We start from the raw sequence: 15373 nt of genomic DNA, 5'->3' as shown, positions 1-15373 counted from the left end.
TCTGGGTAGTGGCCCAGACCGGTCCACTTGGTGATACCAAATTTGAAGTATCAAACTTGGTAGTGATACCAAGGTTGAAGCAATGCAGAACTTATAATTTTTACCTATACGAGTTGCCACAAGGTACTTTGACCTTATTAAATAAAAATCTCAACTGAGAGAATGATGTAGAAAGTTTTTTTTTACCTTGGGTATACTATACGTTAAAGATACCAAGCAATTTTATAAACTTGGTTTAATCCTTTTTTTCCCAAGTAAGCAACTAAGCCAAGTTTGCTTCTGAAGTATTTTTAATTCTGAGGCAACTCGTGGTAAAGGTGGACTAAGCTCTGATCACTTGCTTTAGTATCTCTCATAATGCAAAGCATTATGGCACCTTGTGGCAACTCGTATAGGTAAAAATTATAAGTTCTGCATTGCTTCAATCTTGGTATTACCCCTCAGGATCTGGCTCCCACTCAGTAAAGGTCGAAACTGTCTAGGTAGTGGCCATTCCCTTAATGCATAGCATCATACATGTCCGCAAGGAGATGTGCTTTGCATTATGGGAGATATTAAGGCAAGTGATCAGAGCTTAGTCCACCTTTACCAGGAGTTGCCTCAGACCTGAAAATACTTCAGGTGCAAACTTGGCTTACTTGCTTGTTTGCTTACTTGGGAAAAAAAGAATTAATACCAAGTTTATAAAATTGCTTGGTTTTTTTTATATGTTAGCAATATCAGATGAAAAGGGAAGAGTTAAAACTTTGAGTTTTATTTGCAGTCAAACTGAGTAATGAAAGCAACCTCTTACCTAAGGAGGTAAGTGGTTGCTTCCATGAAGTGGCTGTTGCTGTGGTTCATCTGCTGAGCAAGGGTTTTGGTTTCTACCCTTCATTCGCACATGCAATGTAGATAACACCATAGCTATGGAATCAGCATCTCCAATGTGGGAATTATGTCCCATACCCCTGCTGTGCCTGCTTTTGTAAGTTTTCCAGTATTAAACTACCATGAAGGATTAGCAAAATAAATAATAGTGATACAAAAAAAAAACTGCTTCCTCTACAAACACTTATGGTTTCAGTACAAACATCAGTGACATATATTCCTCAGCAAATCCTATCTTGCATCCTTTACAACTTCAGTTAATCTTTACTAATTCCATCTTGCTGATACTATCTGTAAGAAGGATGAAATGCACTTTTGTCAGCTTTGACATTCCATTCCTAAGGTTACCAAACTTAGAATCTTCTATATGTGATCTGCTTTGGGTCAAGATTTCCTTGCCTCATTTTGCTGCCTTTACCACTATCCTAATTCAGATAACCATGCTTGATCTCTTTATTTATTGCTGAAATTCATTACATACATTGTAATCATCTAAACAGTGAGATTATCTTCCACAGAGACTTCATCAGTTTCCTTATATGTACCCTCAAGGGGTGTTCAGCTACTATGACAACACTACATGAATAAGTTTACATTATTAATAATCTCCTTTCAACAATTTTCCTCCAAATTATACTATTACTTCTCAGCACTCTAATATTGTTGTATTTAACATTTCATTCTTTTAAGGCACTTCTGAATCATTTAATCCACCTAGATTGTGGTCTTCCTCTGGGTCCCTTTCCTCACCCATTCTCTTTAAGTGGTAGTACCACCTTACATTACCTCTGCCCATATATTCTTGAATGCTAACAATATCAAGTTCCTTTCAAATATTTTCATTTTTAATATGATTTTGCTGTTGATGCCATCTGTTCGCTCCTCTAATTTCTCCCAGAACTCTCATATCCATTCTCTCTAATCTTTAGAAACTCAGAAAGCTAGTTTCTTACCTAGCTTATGCACTGAATAAGTTTCACTTCAGTATTCAGTTGATTCATTGTGTTTTGCAAATATTTGGCTTCTGCCAAATCAGTAGAAAGAGTCAGTATTCAGTCCACTGAAGCTGAAAAATTCCTGTTACATTTGTTATGACAAATGTAACAAACGCACAAAAAAAAAAAAACTTCCCCTTAATTTTGCACAAGCACATAACCACGGCAATTTACAATAGGTACTTAATTTGGCATTGTATTACTTTAGTTTATGTTATACAGCTTTTAAAACTAAAAGTGTACAGGGTTGGCAATGAATCATAAAAAATAAAATATTTGGAACTTTTTATGATTTATGTGAAGGTTTAAAACTAGTAAAATGTAAAATATCTTGGGGTGCTATGCAAGCATAGCAATTAATTTGTAAAACAAACTAATGAAACTGAAATATCAAGCCAGAATGCAATAACAAGTAAGCAGTCAGAATTGAAAGTAAATCCACCAAAACAGCAAACTTTATTTGATTTTATATAAAAATCTAAAACATGGGATGTAGATGACATCCCATGAAGGATTTACTAGACTAATGAGCAAACTTGTTGCTCCACAGAATGGTATGCATAGAAGAAAATATTTTACAGAAAAAATAATTCCAGATATTTATGTCTGATTTGTTGTAACCATTAAAAACAAGATAGCAAATGCTAACTATATTTCTTTTACATTAAATATGTGGACTTGCCAACATACAAGCATGAGTTTCATTAGCTTGATACAAACTTTCAGTATGTTCATATAGTTTTGAACTGAGAATATTTTCCTGGAAGTCATACATATGAGATGATCAAAGAAAAGTTTTCTGCAATGTTACAGATGTGGGATATGTGCATTTCACAGATTCATGAAATGGTTTGATGTAATGATGGCAATATTGTTAAGGGGTGTAATGATGCTGTGTAAATACATTAAGCTCAAATCAGTGGTCTTTAATGGAACTGCTGCTAAATTTACTGGAGTCTTTTGAGAAAATTACCAAAACTATGAGTTCAAATTTTCCTTTAATTTTAGAAGTGCTTCCAACTGTTATGACTGAAAATATATTTATTTAAATTTCAAGATACAACTTTTTTCAGAGAAGGAATAATAAAAAATTTCTCTGTGAAGAAATTAACAGAAGATTTCATACTTTATTCAAAAGTCAGACAAAATTGTGTTAAAAGCATTCTAATTAATAGGAAATCTGAATGTGATTTGAAAGTATCAAGTGATGAATCGATAATATTCCTTTATCAAAAAAAGGTGAGGTTGACGATATCACGTGTTCTTCTACTGCTGTATAACTTGATATCAGCAATAACATAATCAAATAACATAACATAACATAGTTCAAGAGCAGAATTAGCTGCAGAAAAACATTAATGATGAGATTATTATATATTTTAACAACAAACTACTGTTGAAAAATAAATGATGATCTATTAGTGTGGTGGCAAGAATGGAAAATCACATTTCCCATTTTGAGTGAAATAGCAAGAAAATTTCTTTTGACACCAGCCATAAGTGTTTACAGCAAAAGAGTATTTTTCAGAAGCCAGAAATATTTATGAAGAAATCAGAAGTAGACTTTCAAAAAACAGCAAAAAAAAAATGTTTTTCTGAAATCATGATTTATCACAACTTCATTTTGATTCATAAATCCATAATTAGGATTTCATATCAAGACTTGAAGTAGAAGAGCCATCCAAAACCTGAAATATAGAAATTATGTTGGATCGGATGATATTCAATTATAAAAGTTTTTCCACAAATCTGAAAACATACCCCAACTCAACATCAATAGAGTTAAAGATCGGTACTATCAACATAAAAAGCTTAAATGGCAAAGAAATGGAGCTAGCGGAGGAATTAGATAAGTACTAGATCGACATAATAGGGGTGACTGAAACAAAAAAGGCAAAAACTGGTGAGATCTTTCTGAGCAATAAATACAAAATGTTATATTCAGGCAATGACAATCAAGGAAAAGAAGGAGTAGCCATAGTATTCAACACAAAATACGAGGCTCATCTTGAATGGCAGGCGGTCTCAAGTAGAGTGATTTGTGCAAATATCAGAATGGGGAACTGGACAATGAGACTTATTTGTGCCTATGATCCCACAGAAGGTTCTACTAACGTAGAAGTGGGGGAATTTTTTGAGACTTTAGAAAAAAGCAACTGACACAGTGAGAAAGGAAAAGTTGGTCCTTGTTGGGGATCTAAATAGCAGAATAGGAAATGATTGTCAGACATACAAAAATATTTTGGGAAAATTTGGAGAAAAGAGCAAAGCTAATAATAATGGCAAATATCTGTTGGATTTCTGCTCAGGACATGGACTGGTTATTACTAACACCATGTTCCAACATAAAAATGTGCACAAATTCACATGGAGAGAAGAGGCAAGGAATAAGAAAAGTCTCATTGATTATGTTATTGCTGATAGTGATGTTTTCTCCTGGTGCAGGACACCAGAGTGTACAGAGGATTTGAAATTGGAAGCAATCACTATTTAGTCTTGAGCAGGATAAAATTGAATTTCATATTGAAAAGAATAACATGTAAGAAACTTTTAAAGCGAATAAAAGTTGAGCAGCACTCAGATGCGAACTGTAGACTAAAATACACAAAAATTATTGAAGGAAAAATGACAAGGTTTGAGAACAGGAACCAAACCTTGGAGATTCAGTGGCAATCCTTGAAAAAAACCCTGATTGATTCAGCTAGAGAGGCATGTGGTGAAGTCGTCTGCAAGGATGGAAAAATTAGAACTCCATGGTGGACACAGGAAGTTAAAGAGGCAGTGAAGGAAAAGAAGAAAGCATATTAAAAGTTCCTGGCAAATTAGTCAGCTTTTGCTCTTAGAGAATACAGAGAGAAATGTAAGAAAGCGAAACACTGTGTAAAACTAGCTAAACAAAAGTCATGGGAGGACTTTGGCAAGAACATAGTAAATAAATATCAAGAAGGTGGCAAAATATTCTGGAGGTTGTTGAAGAAGCTTAGGAATAAAGGAAAGAGTGCTGTAAAAGGAGTTAGAGATGATAAAGGTTAAATGAAAACGGGAGAAAAAGATATCCTTGAAGTATGGAGTAATTACTTTGAAAATTTGCTAAATGAAACAAGATGTGATGACAGCACAGTGATAAAAAAACACTGACCAGGCATGCAGTCAGGAATACATATCCATACTTGAAGTAGAAAAAGCCATTAAAGGCTTGAAATGTGGAAAGGCAGCAGGAGTAGATGATATTCGACCAGAAATGCTGAAGTTAAATAAAATCATATGGAATAAGAGAGAAATTAGTCAGAACACTAAATTAGCTGTATACAAGACAGTGTTCAAACCAGTTTTAATTCATGGATGTGAGAGCTGTGTCAGAAGTAAAGTGCAGTCTCTAGTCTTGACCAAAGACTAGAGATTGCAGATATGAGAGTCCTGAGAAAGATTAGGGGCACTAACAGATGGCATCAATGGCAATATCATATTAAAAACGAGGATATTAGGAAAGAACTTGACATCGTCAGCATCCAGGAATGCGTTAGCAGAGCTAATCTCAGGTGGTATGGTCACTTAAACAAAAATGGGCGAGGAAAGATTAGCAACTGCCAAGTTGGCAGAAAAACGACCCAGAGGAAGACCAAGATATAGGTGGATTGATACGGTACAAAGTGCCTTAGACAATAGAAATATAAGATCTGATAATGTTGGAATCTTGACAAGTAGCAGACTGATTTGGAGGAAAATTGTAAATAGGACGTTAGTAATGATGTGAACTTTTCATGTAGTACTGTCATATCCTGTACACCCCCTTGAGGGTACATGGCAGGAATTTGATGATGATGAAGTTTTTCCACTGCCTACACTGCATAAATCAGAATGCATGGTTAGAAGATTAAATTCTGGATGACTGGTATAGATCCCTCATTCAAAATATCCTTTTTTTTAAAAAAAAAAAAAAAATGTGGGGGCAGATAAAACTTAATGAGAATTGTAATAAAACAAGGTTAGAATAACAGGAGGAATCTCTTCACTGACTGTTCCAGGTATGATGTATGTACTTAAGAAAGGGCTAAAAGAAATTGTGAAAGATTGAGAGAGAGAGAGATCTTTGGGGAAGCACAAGGCCAAATAGGAGTTGTCAGAATCAGATTTTCATTTTAAGACAAATAGTTAATAAATCAGAGGACCATTACAAGGGTCTGTTTATCAGTTTTTTAGATCTGCAGAAGGTAGATGATATGTGCAAGAGAAAAATTGTTCATAATTAATGGGTTAACTAACAGGACATTATATAGAGCAGCACATGCTTTATATTTAAATTATACATTAGCAACAAGAATTGAGGGACATATAGGAAGATGGCTTGATGCAAAATTAGGTGTAAGATGAGGGTGCATGCTATCTTTACTCTTATTCATCATTTATATGAGTTCTGAAGAAGATATTCTTCCAACTGCACTACAAAGGCACAGTTGGAAGACAATGTGGCATATCCCTTTGATTGAATAAGACTTGGGTACGATTCTTATGATGTGATAAATGTTTGCAGGGTTTTTTTGGTTAAATACCAAGGTTTAAGAGGGGAAATCCCTCTTAAACTTTGATTTTATTCCTCTTGTAAAACAGTACATCCAAAAAACACATGCAATCAACAGATAAAAATATTGTGTAGTATAGAGTGGATCATGAGTTACATAACAGTGGCCTCTGTGAATAAGTCCTGGGACACCATGGAGGTGTTGTGATAATAATTAATAAAAATGATGTTCGCACTGTTTTGTATTCAGAAATATGTAAGTAGAGTTTGAAGAAGCTGAAGTTTGAATTTGTGTTAGTAGAAGATGTTATGCAGATTTGAGGTTGAAGCATAGACCATCTTATTTACAAAGTAGATCTGAAAAGCTTTGTGTAGTTTGCATTTTTCTATGTGTAATCAATATTTCTTCTTGAATTTTGATTCTTGAATTTAATTTAAGTTGAAGTTGGATGGAACGTCAAATATATGGTAATAGATTCGTTATTAAGCCATATTCATGAAAAATTTCATCCAGTTCTTCCACAAATTTTTGCATTGGAAGCTCCAGGTAGCACACCTGCCAGATTATCAGCATCAGCACAATTAGTTACTAGCTTACCTAGAAGTTTCTTGGAAGGACTCGAGTAAAGTTATGTGAACTACAGTTTGGTTACCATGATTTTAAACCTCTCTAATAGATTCCTTTCACTAGTGCATTAAAATAGTGATAAAAGATAATGTTTATCATATAAACACACTGAAAGTTCATGCAAAGAATTACTTTATAGCATTAGGCTCTTTAGAGATTCTTAAAATGCCTAAAACTGATGTTTAGAATATTAAAAATATTCTCCTATAAAAAATATTGAAGAATATATTTTTGAATAATGTTAATAATATTATTAATGTTAATTCACTTCAGGCTGAAGTAATTGAAATACTTTCAGATATTCATTGACAGAGATCCCAGATTGTTTTCTCTCATACTCAATTTCATGCGAACAAAAGACATAGACTTAAGGTAAGTATATAAATTTACTAACTGTTGAAACTGTGCTTGTATTTTTCTGACTGTTGTTAATGCAACATCTTAGCCAATTTCTTTCTTTCTCTCTCTCTCTTTGTATCTGTTCTAAAATTCATTATATATTATTACTTTATGGGTTAAAGTTTGGTTAATTTAAAAAAGCTAAATTCTTTCTTACCCACACATAGTCTCTGATCTTTTGTATCTCTGATCTGATATATATATATAAATGAAATTTAGCTACAGAAGAAAAATTACCTCTTGTTATTTGTTCATATTTGTAGAAATGAATTGATATTCACTACAGTTATCTTTTGTTTCATATCTTGACTTAATATGCATTTTGCCACTACTCATCTAATTCTTTACCAGGAATACATTAACTACTAAGAAGTTAGGTCAGGTGTCATTCGAAAAATTTAGGGATGTAGGGATAAGGAGATAGTGGGGCATCTATATAAGGCATAGGTCAGACCACATAGGGACTATTGTGCTCAGATTGGGTAACCTAGTTTTCATTGTGATGTGGAAACACTAGACAGTGTCCAGAGATTAATAACCAAAGTGATATCAGGACTGTGGAATGTTGGTTATGAAGAGTGTTTGAGAGAATGTGGATTACAGAGGTTGGTGGACAGGAGGAAAAGAGGAGTATGATATAGATCTTCAAGTTAGTTAAGGGATTCTATCAGATTAATACAGATGAAATTATAAAAAAGAGTGAATATTCAGATAAGAAGAACAAGAGGCCATCCCTGGAAGTTGTGGAGATGTGGTGAAGATGGAAGTGAGGAGTAGATATTTTACGTGGGGAGTCGTTAGTGAGTGGAATGCATTGCCTGAGTGCAGGTAGTGTAAATAACTTGAAATCTCATTATGATAGACATTTTGCAGGTTGAGGGAGAGAGGGTCTCCCACGATGCGTCTGTTGACTCCATGGAGATTACCTAATAATAATAATATATAGTATTTTTTAAAAATAATTTTTTAGCTCAGTCTTAAATCCGGCATATGCCTTTAAATTAATGGTTAGCATAACCCTGATGCTGTTTGAAAACTCTTAGTATTTGAACACTTGAAGAAATTCACCTGAAAAATTTAAAAGAGAAAGTTAAGTTAGTTAAATGATCTTTAAGATAAGAGAAATTATGTGAATATGGCAGAAGCACAGAAGGCTGTGGTGTTAAGCCACATTAGAAAATTGTGACAAGGAAAGTATGCTCTGAAAGACAGAAGCAAGAAAATACAACAAGAGATAAAAATAATGGGCGGTAGATGGCATTGATGGTGGTAGTGTCTCATTGTGTGTAGGATTTGTTCCAGTAGCTGACTTCGCTGTTTGCCCTGGTTCCCTGGCGAAAACAACGGAGCCTTGTTTAACCCGCCGACGCCCCAGCCGGCATAAAATTCTGTAATGTTGTACCATCATTATATATTTTGGTTTAAACCAATAAGAATACAATTTAGTCAACTAAATCCCAAATTGCCAGCCCATCCTCGTTCGTTCAGTATCCAGGTAGATGCCTAACAGGGTGCACCCTCAATGTCCAATCCTCACAAGAAGGTGAGGATTGGACATTAGGTCAGAAGCCCTGGTCGGTTCTCTGCATTCCTTTAAAGGCTATGTAGAGGTCTCCTCTCAGTTATATAGCTTTAACCCTTAAGCACCCCTCTTTTTTTATATATATATTTTAGTAACAAAATTTGTGTGTGTGTGTGTGTACAGGGTGGCCATAATTAAACTTATATATCATAAACTTTCCAACTATCATAATAAAACCAAAATGATTATCTGCAATTCTGTTTTGAAGCCCATATTATTATTATATGTCAATCATAGATATTAACAAAAGAACAGGTAGCCTAATTAAATAGTTTTTAAATAAAGTTTTTTGCATAAAATAAAATATTTACATAAAAGAAGTGATATAAACAGATCAAACAAAGTATCACTAGCAAAATAAAAATATGCAGATGGATTTCCATCTGATCTCAATACATGATCGATCCATTTGATATTAAATGTTTTATTGTTGTGTTATCATAAGTACAGCACATAAAGGTGTTGCATAAAGAAATCTTCCATTTCAGTTTAGTCTTTGTTGTTATTCATTTGTCTGTCCATTTTAATGTGCTTTTTTTTTACACTGTACAATGTCATATTCTCCCATATCAGCGACTTTTTGAACTAAAATTTTTTTTCGTGGAATCTTTTTTTCCATGTCTTGATTAGTCTCCCAACCAAATTTGGTGACATTCAGTTGTTAGATCAAACGTCATAAAGCTCTGAGTAGGGAAAGTTTAATTATGACCACCCTATCACAGTGTAAAAAAATAAAATTGTATTAAAACTATATGGACGACCCTTTTACTCATTCACACATACATACATCCTATCCTGTCAAGTGTCATCTCTATCCAGGAGATTTATTATTATTATGGATCTCTACCTGAGATCTATAATGTGCAGTAGAAAGAAAAGATGATGCGGCCCAAATCTCTTCCACTTGCAGTTAATATCCTATGTCTATAGATGTGTGTCCACCGGGCCAGTTTGCCCGTTTTGATGGGGGGGGGACTTGAGTTGGGGGGATCGCTTAAGGATCAAAGCCTAATAACTGGGTGGGAGGAGACCTCCACACTGCCTTTAAGGAATGCAGAGAACCGATTGGTGCTTTTTACCCAATGTAATCCAATCCTCACCACACAATGTTAATATCTACTAGGTACTGAACGAACAGGATGCACTAGTAATTTGGGATTTATCCCACCCATTTGTACTCTGTTGGTTAAACAACAACAACTACATATGTTGTTACAATATGATGAGATTTCATGCCAGCTGTTTTCATCAGTGAAACATCTGCTACTACTGGAATAAACTCCAACTGAACATCTGGAAGAAGAAGAATAGACCCAACATCAAAAGAACTGACGATAGGAACCATCAATACAACAATCATTAATGGAAAAGAAATCAAACTTGCAGAACTGGGAAAGTACCACTTGAACATAATTAGTAGAAAAAAGACAAGCACAAAAACTTTCGTACCTATTCCCTCAAATATAATTTGCAAAAAGGATTTTCAGATTTTCAACAAATAATTGAGAAATTATGGGAATATGAGAAAAGCTTCTCAGAACACTACAGTTACTGTGGGTAAATGAAATATTATACGGGTTAATACTTAGTCTATATTTAAGTTGTAAATTAGCAGTCTGAATGGAAGGTAATACCAGAAGATGGGTTGATATATCAGAGGCAACACAAGGATGCACATTATTTCCACTCATTCATCATCTATATGGGTTCCATTATGAAAGAAAGGGGCATTAAACATGATATTAGAATCAGAGATATCAAACTTAGCTCTTTGCTTTATGCAGATGATGTTGTACTCCTAAACACTTCCAGTGCAAATCTTCAGAGTTCTCTAACTTTTGACAAATTTGGCATGGAAATCAGCAATAAAAAGACCAAAACTGTGAAAATAGGAACGTAGAAATTTTCTAACGTTCCTATTGCCGCATTCACAATGAAGAACCTATAGAACAAAGCAAAATATTTCAGCTATTCTCACTTATTCCATGTAAAAATATTTATATGGAATAAGTCGCTACAAGTCTGCAAGATACCCTGATTAAATTGAATAACTGTTGTAATAGATATGGTATGAAGGTCAGCATTAAAAAGACAAAGACAATGAAAATAAGCAGAAACATTGAAAATATCAACTGCATTGTGAATGGAGAACTTATAGAACAAGTAAAACATTTCAGCTACTTAGCCACGATTTTTAGAGAAGATGGTAAATTAAATATGGAAACAGACAACAGAATCAACAAAGCTGGTATGGTAAGAAGTCAACTGAATAAATTCATATGGAATAAGAGCGAAATTAGTCGGAACACTAAATTAGCTTTATACAAGACAGTGTTCTAACCAATTTTAACTTATAGATCTGAGAGCTGGGTTAGAAGTAAAACACTTGACCAAAGACTTGAGACCGCAGATATGAGAGTGATGAGAAAGATTAGGGGCATGAACAGATGGCATCAATGGTAATATCATATTTAAAACGAAAATGAGGATATTAGGAAAGAACTTGACATTGTCAGCATCCTAAATTCAGGAATGCGTTAGCAGAGCTAATCTCAGGTGGTATGGTCACTTAAACAGAATGGGAGAGGAAAGATTAGCAAAACAAGTGTTCTCTGCAAGGTTGGCAGGAAAAAGACCCAGAGGAAGACCAAGATATAGGTGGATTGATACAGTAAAAAGTGCCTCAGAAGATAGAAATATAAGATCTGATAATGTTGGAGTCTTGACAGGTAACAAGCCTGATTTGGAGTTAAATTGTAGATAGGAAGTTAATAATGGTGTAATTGCTCATGTAGTACTATTGTAAAAATAGTCGTAATTTAAAATTCTGAATAATTTTACAAATTGTTTATGTTAGTACATTATTAGTTTTGGTTTCATAATGCATATTGTCAGCACTTGCAATGTGCACGTTATTGATGTTATTTTGTCAAAATGAAATGTGATGCATTTAAAAAAATTTATGTACTTACTGAATTTGGATACTTGTGTTACTTTCAGAAATTTTATTGAGGTTTAAAATTATTAAGTGCTGTGTTTTGTGAAGACATTCTCGTAACGCTTACAGAGACGACACATCAGCCATTATACATAACTTCTTGCTTGCCACTTTTATGGAGTGTGCATGCTCGCCGAGGAGTTTGATGGGTGATTGACAGCTGACAGAGAGAGAGAGAGCGTGATTATCAGAAGGATACACCCTTCTGATGATGATTTCAATACCCCTGTATTGAGGTCATCATCAGAAGGGTGTATCCTTCTGATGATGACCTCAATACAGGGGTATTGAGGTATCAGAATTGAGTGTATCAGAAGGATACACATGTATCCTTCTGATGATGACCTCAATACAGGGGTCGAAATGTTAAGTTATTATTTTATTATTAATCAGAAAAATAATCTTTTCAACACGTGTGTTTTGTTGTCCCTAAATTCATAAATATGAATGCTGATCACCATGTAACCTTAAAAGAAAGGGTTGTTCTTACGAAGTTTATTTAGTTGTATGTGACAGCAGGAGGAATATTAATAGAAGATTCCGAAAATGGAATCATAGAATTGTGAGCCTTTAAAGTGGGGGAGTTAAGACTGTAAATAAGTATTGGTAAATAAAAGAAAATATTGCGATTGACGTTCTATAGGAATGTTTGAGGAAACGCTGATTGAAAATTTCATCTGTTTTAAGGGCGCCGGATCTATCTGTTATTTCTACTGGAAAAGGAGATGGAATTTAGTAACTTAGATAAAGCAGTAGAAGAAACTTTTTTTGCTGGTACAAAAATTGAATTGCATGAGGTAAGAGTACTTATACTTCGGTGAATTCAGAATATCTTACTTCAAAGTCAGGAGGAATAATGTGTGCTACATAAGGGTGATGAAAAAGGATTCTATGGAAAAGAAGAAGAGAATATTATATCTTCAGAAAAAGCCTTAACAGAGAAACTGACTATGAACTACTAAACTAAACACCTTGTTTACACAATAACAAAAAAGGTGTTTAGTTTAGTAGACGTGATTAAGTATATGTTAAACAAACCAGTAATAGAATGAGTCAGAGAATGGGTGATCTTTAAAGTGTAAGTTTATCTTAAAAGGCCTGGATCCAGTTAATTTTGTAGTTAGTTGTGTAATTTTAATTGAAGTGTATATATTGTTTTTGTTTTATTAAATGTGTATATTTTGTATTTGGTCTTGAGTCAGTGATTTTTCGGATTCTGAAAGAAACAGTAAAAAGTCATTGCACTAATTGGAATTTAACCCTTGTGCATATAAATAAAAACACTTGGAAATAGAAATAATCGTTATAGAGAAAATTTCATAACAAATGGTAATAGAGATCAAATCTCTTTATAATATCATATCCTCTACACCCCTTGAGTGTATATATCTGGAATTTGATGATGATGATATGGAATAAGTGAGAAATTAGCCAAAACACCATACTAGCAGTATACAAGACAGTGCTGAAACCAGTTTTAAACTGTGTATCTGAGAGCTTAGTTAGAAATAAAGAACATCAAAGATTAGAGATCATAGATATAAGAGTTCTGAGAAAAATTGAGAAAACAGATGGCATCAATTACAGCATCATGTTAAAAATGAAGACATTAGAAATTCTTTCTATCTTGACATTATTAGCACTCAAGAATGTGTGAGCAGAGCTAATCTCAGGTAGTATGGTCACTTAAACAGAATAGAGAGGAAAGATTAGCAAAAACAAGTCTTCTTTGCCAGATTTGCAGGAAAAAGATCCAGAGGAAGACCATGATGTAGGTGGAGTGATATAGTAAAAAAGTGCCTTAAAAGACAGAAATATAAGATCTGATAATAGATTAATTTGGAAGAAAATTGTTGATCAGAAATTAGTAATGGTGTAACTTTTTATGTAGTACTGTTATAATTATCGTATACATCCTGAGGGTACATATCAGGAATTTGATGCTTCAGCATAGGAAGGAAAAGACCAGTGGAAGACTAAGATCTAGATGGACTGATACAGTAAAAAAGTGCTTTAGAAGCATAGAAGAGATATTAGATAGAACAATTTGGATGCAAATTGTTGATTGGAGGTTAACAATTATGCAAACCTAATCATGCAGTGCTGCCATGGTAGCCTGAACACCCATTGAGGGTACATATCAGAAAATTGATGATGAAATCCCAAGTTTCTGGGAGGGAAAAAAACCATCTGCTTTCATATGAGACTGGCTAATTCACTATTTGGTTGAAAACACCTAATAATGGTTCCTCTCATCATAGATAGAATTCAAACCTAAGTCTTTCCAACCAAAGGTCTTGTCTGTACCAATTGAGCTACGGAGACTCACACACTTAGAATCCTAAAATAACATATGAAATCTTTTTCTGACATTCACTACAAAATACCTGCAAAGGCAAAAGTTAACATATTTCAGTCAGATACTCAAACGGACATAATAGTAAACTTGGCAAATCTTGTTCGAGAAAGTTGAAACATCTTCCGTAATAATCAAGCATTTTGAGTTAATGGAAATTGTTTAAGGGTAAATAGTAGCAACAGATTTTCTTAACACACAATCACACAAGAAATTACTATTCATACCTGTATCTTCATCATATATCTTATTTAAAGTATATTCAAAAGAAAACAGATCTGAGCCAGAAATATTCATAAACAATATGAAAATTGAACACACAACAGAATACAAATATTTAGGCACCTACTTTACTGCAGATGGAAAGCAAGATAAAGAAATAAAAATAAAAACAGCTATAGCTAATGTTGCATTCTGAAAAAATAAAGATCTGCTCAGAAGTTCTGTGGGTATCAAGACAAAGAAAAGAATGAATGTGCCAGTTTTTACATGTGAAAGTGAGACCTGGGTATTCAAGAAGAGAGTAAGACAATGGATAATGGTCTTTGAAATGTGGTGCTGTAGCAGAGCTCTTAAAATCTCATGAACAGAACACATGACAAATACAGATGTCCTGCAGAGAATGAGAACACAGAGATCTTTATTACAGGAAATGATCCAGAGAAAGATGAGATTAACAGGACAGAGGATATTAACAGTTTTAGAAGGAAAATTTATGGGAAAAGGATCAAGAGGTAAAAAACGAAGGACATGGTTTAAAGATATAAGATTGGACAGGATCACATGGCTATGCACAAACAAAAAGGAAAGCCACCAACAGAGAGAGAACTGGAAGGACATGGTGTTGTACCCTCTCACTGAGGAAGCTACATTAAAAGAGAAAGTATATTCAGTTTCTGTCTAAGGCAAGTACCAAAAATATTAACACTTTACTTAATAAACTTCACCTGTCCAGCACCAAAATAGAATACACCTATTTTGAAATGTTTCTGTATTTTTACTTGATAGCAGCAAAATTCCATAAAG

General features: G+C 34.0%; 1 protein-coding gene across 2 annotated transcripts in view; it reads left to right on the top strand.

Moving 5' to 3' along the window:
• Positions 1 to 15373, top strand: part of LOC150102489 (BTB/POZ domain-containing protein KCTD3) — a 290210-nt gene that overhangs the window by 48499 nt on the left and 226338 nt on the right. For both annotated transcript variants that reach the window (XM_090399756.1, XM_090399757.1), the window contains exon 4: positions 7311 to 7384. In XM_090399756.1, coding sequence (XP_090255882.1) covers positions 7311 to 7384 — 74 coding nt within the window. The remainder of the gene's footprint in view (positions 1 to 7310; positions 7385 to 15373) is intronic.

This window comes from Typopeltis vanoorti, chromosome 10, assembly GCF_054136105.1.
Source record: "Typopeltis vanoorti isolate ZY-2024b chromosome 10, IOZ_Tvanoo_1.0, whole genome shotgun sequence".
Taxonomy (NCBI): Eukaryota; Metazoa; Arthropoda; class Arachnida; order Uropygi; family Thelyphonidae; genus Typopeltis; species Typopeltis vanoorti.
Note: the sequence above shows the minus strand (reverse complement) of the source record. Positions and strands in the feature narration are given on the sequence as shown.